This window comes from Lathyrus oleraceus, chromosome 2 (assembly GCF_024323335.1).
Source record: "Lathyrus oleraceus cultivar Zhongwan6 chromosome 2, CAAS_Psat_ZW6_1.0, whole genome shotgun sequence".
Taxonomy (NCBI): Eukaryota; Viridiplantae; Streptophyta; class Magnoliopsida; order Fabales; family Fabaceae; genus Lathyrus; species Lathyrus oleraceus.
In genome coordinates this window covers 342398995-342404004 of record NC_066580.1, presented here as the reverse complement: position 1 = coordinate 342404004, position 5010 = coordinate 342398995, and the positions used below count along the sequence as shown (strand labels likewise).

Sequence of the window (5010 nt, the reverse complement as noted above, 5' to 3'; positions counted from 1 at the left end):
ATGACGCGTTGCTTATTCATTGCTTTCAATATAGCATGTATGAGGCATCTCTTGACTAGTATATTGGCCTCGAACGCAACAAGATCCTATCTTGGAAAAGACTTGTCTGAAGCCTTTTTGAAACAGTATAAATACAACTTGGACATGGCTCCTACAAGACTGCAGTTGCAAAATCAGATTCAGAGAATGAACGAAACCTATAAAGAGTACACTCAAATATGGCGAGAAATGGTTGCTCACGTTAGACCTATGTTGTTCGCTAAATAATTGGTTGATATTTTCATGGGCACGCTTCATTGTTTGTACTTAGAGAAAATGGTTGGTAGTATGTCCTTAAATTTCTCTGACGTTGTGACAATTAGCGAATGTATTGAAAACTGGGAAGATTGTTGGCACTGCTAATCAGTAGGCAATAGCCAAGAAACCTCAAGGTAGCTTCGCCAAGAGGAAGGAAGGAGAGATCAATGTTGTCATGGCAAATGTTCACCCTCAATGGCAAGCTCCTATGCCTCCCATGCCATATTACCCATATGTTGCTGCTCTCCAATACCAACAACAACCGTCTCAGTATCAACCACAACATCAGCCTCCACATGCTCAAGCTTCCCAGAACAACAGAAACCAAGGTCAATGGTAAAATAGATGTGGAAACAATAATCAGAGTGGGAGACGACCTCAATATAACAAGATCTCGTATCTTACCATCAATATGGCTTAAAACTTAGCTTATTTAGATAATATGTTTTGAGAATTAATCTTAAGTATAGATTGAATTTTTGTTCTCTGAGAATATTTTGTCCATTTATGCATTTCAAATGGATTTAGTAAGTGATGATTTATACCATGGTCCAATTTAAGCATACTTAATTTTTCTGTCTTAACTTTATGTGCAGGTGCATGGTAGTGACGTAATATATTGTTGCCTTGTGCATGGAGAGAAGCAACTACTTATAATAATACTTCCAACGAGAAGTAACTAGAAGCATTTACTACTTGTTTTAATTACGAAACACAAATCTCCTTGCAATATGAATCAACCACAGTTACATGTAATCTAACTGCTATTAACTTTCTAATAAATAACTCAAGTTTTGCTATCATTACATTACGATACAATTATGAACTTTCTCAATAAATTAACTATACAAACAATATTAAAATTCTGTTTTAGTAAAACATGTTAAAAGCTTTCAACACTAATTTGTACCTTTGACATTCAAAAAAGCTATGTATTGTAACCAATAGTGAAAAAATTGTATTAGACTATGATGTGACAGTGTTGTATTTTTTCCTCCTTTCTAATTAAGTTAGCAATTACTTAGAATGCTTGACAATAACTTGACAGAATTGAAAACTAATAATACATTAATTGACAAAAATGTTAAGGCTTTCAATACTAGTTTGAGATTATAAAAAGATATGTAACTAATAATACATAGTTTGACCAAAATATTAATCTTTCTTTTACTAATTGGCTCTGTTTAATATTTTCTCAATTTTAAAAAATAATTATGTACATATGACATTTAATTTAATTTTTAAATTAAATTAACCATAAGTTCTTTGCAATTAACGAGTCATTTAAAATCAATTTCACACACTCAAATTATAAGTCTGATGCCCTTGTGCATCGAGGCATTTTTCAAATTAAACATCTCTTCACCCCGATGTGTGGAGAACTTTTTACGATCTAAAATCAATAAAACAAACAAACATTTTCTAGAAGAGCTATGGTGCTCTGATCCTTTATCAAACATGAGGGTACGTAGGTATAGAGTCGTAGCGCTCTAGCGAGTATAATAACCAAAAATACATTTTCTTTGTCCCGTTTTTAATATTTTTCCCTTAGCAACATATTCCCGTGTAAATAAATAAATTAAGCAATAATAAATAGCATAAGCAAAATTCCCTTAGACAAGCACACTAACCCTAGATTTAGAGGAGGATCCCATTAGGTACAATGGAAGTGAGGGGTTCCTAATATCTTCCTCTTGCTTAGCTGACTTCTGAACCCTAGGTCTCATCCTTAATATTAGGTTTTATCATTATTTCCCTGTTCCTTATGAACAAATAAAGGATGATGGTGACTCTCTAAATTTTCCAATCGCGACACACTATATCCATCTTGAATCTTGAAGTCACTTGGGCATTTGAGTGTTAACCATGTTGGTCCATCTCCCACCGTTGTAACGGAGATCAGAGCCACCGTTCAAGATCATCAATTATTCATTTCTAGATTTGAAACAGAATAGTGGTGTCGTATGTGGGAATCAACTTTTGATTCCTACGATTTCCTCATATTCATATCCAATTTCTGCTTTACCGAATTGTAGCCTCCTTAGGCTACCGAATCAGAAACACATTTAGCCTTTGATTTCAATAATTTACGTGCTTCATGTTCGTTTTCCAATATCATTGCTCATAGCTCCTTCAGATCTCGAAATTGAGAGAATTTTAAAGTAAGCGCAAAGATCTATCATTGTCGACTCGTTCAATCATCATTTCCCCCTCAATTCCTTATTGTCAAGGTCTTTAATTTTCTTTAGAAATCCACAGAATAATGAAAGAAAGGATTTACAAATCCCGATTTAGGGTTACACTGAGGTATGAAGGTAATTTCCATGAAGGACGGGCCCAAGCCTTGTAATTCACTGTGCACACTGGCTACCCCCTTACTCTCTGCCAGTGTCAGGGTGATTACAAGGTCAACATCGGAAGGACACCGTAAGTTCATAGTTAACACCGAGAGCCAATCCAACATCGAGTAGCATTATAGGGGTACCACAAATTCACAAAAGAACCACCCCATATCTACTTGAGATAGATACCCATTCTAGAAAAGGAGGGAAGCCAAAAAAATTTGACCCCTGTTAGATGCCCAAGTTTGCTTATTTGAGCTATCAAATGTGGGCATCTTTCAGTCCTTTTTGTCAAAAAAGTGTTCGAAACCGCCCTTGCTTTTGTTGATTTGCAATACTATAGAAATGATCAACTTGATTTATTGGTGATCAATCCAAATATTTGATTGATCGATCCTTTGAGCTCTTTGAGGAAAACCCTAATTTATAGATGAAACAAACCAGACATATATTGATCTTGAGGTTTGCTATGCATGAATGATGTCTAGGGGTTAAATGATTATGAAATCTAGGGGTAAAATTTGGGGTGTGACACACAAGTATTAAAAAGATCATTGAGGCAATAGCTACAAATGAGCATTTGGAGTTATATGATAGGTGTTCAAGTAAATCTGAAAGAGTTATTAATCTGAATCTTGAAACCAATAAAATAAGGATAAAAGACACAATTGCTGCAAAAGTTGAAAAGAAACTTAAAGAAATGAATGTTGGTACGCAACAGATAGCTCAAATTCAACCGGTCCAAGATGTCGGTTATGAAATTTGTGGCGGGCCTCATTTAACTATATAATGTGTTGCAACCACGCAACAAATGGAAGAGATAAAATTTCTAAAGCAGAACAACCCTTATTCTAACACTTATAATCCAGGCTGGAAGAATCATCCAAAATTTTCCTGGAAAGATCAGCAAGGGAATGTTCAAAAGCAGGGTCCCATTTAATATCACAACCAACCACAGTAATATCAGCAACAAGCACCCAAAAAGGCCAATTGGGAACTTGCCTTTGAAAAGATGTCAGCTTAAAATTATGAATTCCAAGAAGAAACAAGAAATAATCAGAGGAACATTGCTGCTTCTATCAAACATATTGAAGTTCAGATGGGTCAGATAGCACAACAAATAACAGGTTCTCGAGCACAAGGTTCCCTCCCAAGTGAAACAGTACAAAATCCTAGAAGTCATGAGAATGTTAATGTTGTCACGACAAGAAGTCAGAAAGGTTTTAAAGATGAAGAAGAGAGGGCAACAAAGGATGACCATGTCATGGAGGTAGTTATGGAAGTGAGGGAAAATAAGAAAGAAAAAGAAGAAGTGATACCACTAGTAAAGCCAATTAAAGAGAAAAATAAAAAAGAGGCTAAACTTGTGATTAAGTTACCCTACCCTTAGAGAGTGACAAAGAAGGATCCAAAAGAGACAAACCTTGAGAAATTCATCACAGTGTTCAAAAAGATAGATAGCAATATGCCTTTCTTTGAAGCACTCGAGAAAATGCCCATGTACAAAATATTCATGAAAGAGGTAATCACTGAAAAGAGATCAATAGAAGATGGGTTGGTAGCCTTTAATGAAAAGTGTAGTGAAATATCACCAGGTAGGAGAATCCCAAGCAAGCAGAAGGATCCTGGAGAGGTCACAATCCCATGCACTATAAAAGACATATCTTTCAAGAAGGTACTAATTGATTCTAGAGCCAGTGTGAGTCTAATGCCATTGTCAATCTACCAAAGGCTTGGTCTTGGAAATGTATGTGATACAAGGACAAATATGAAGTTTGCATATCACTCCATAAAGAATGCATATGGGATATCGGAAGACATATTGGTGACAATAGAGAAATTTAGTTTTCCCGTTGGTTTTGTGATCATAGACATACCTGAGGATGAAGTGACACCAATCATTCTTGGTCGACCATTCATGCAGACAAGTCGATGCAATTTCGACATAGACCACAATACACTAACTTTAAAAGTTTATGATGATGAAATAACCTTGAATGTTCTTGAAATTAGGAAGCTATAGGTGGAAAAACAAAATCAGTATGAAGTAGGCATGATCAGGACAAATGTGAAAGGCCAAAGTGACATGCCAACATCAGAAAAAAGACTCAAGAAGGCCATCTCAACTGCTTTCACCTCCATGAGCAACCCCGAGTGAAAAAAACTCCTATTTCCATTCCAAAAGCCATGATAAAGAAGAGAAAGTAATATTGAGGTAAGGATGTGGAAGTTGGAAAGGACTTGTGGCACAAAGGAATCCATACCTCTGAAAAAGACGGTTTCTTAGTTATGGAAAAGAAGTGCAACAAGGTGCGGAAGCTGAAGTACCCCCCATAACAGAGGGAATAAGGCATCAAGCTAATGACAATAA

At 35.9% G+C, this 5010-nt stretch overlaps 1 protein-coding gene across 1 annotated transcript; it reads left to right on the top strand.

Annotated features, from left to right (window-relative positions):
* LOC127123166 (uncharacterized) lies at positions 1-4662 on the top strand. The gene is made up of 4 exons (XM_051053414.1): positions 1-240; positions 894-908; positions 3739-3909; positions 4030-4662. The coding sequence occupies exons 1-4, from the start codon at positions 1-3 to the stop codon at positions 4660-4662; spliced, it is 1059 nt and encodes a 352-aa protein (XP_050909371.1).
* Positions 4663-5010: the final 348 nt, after the last annotated feature.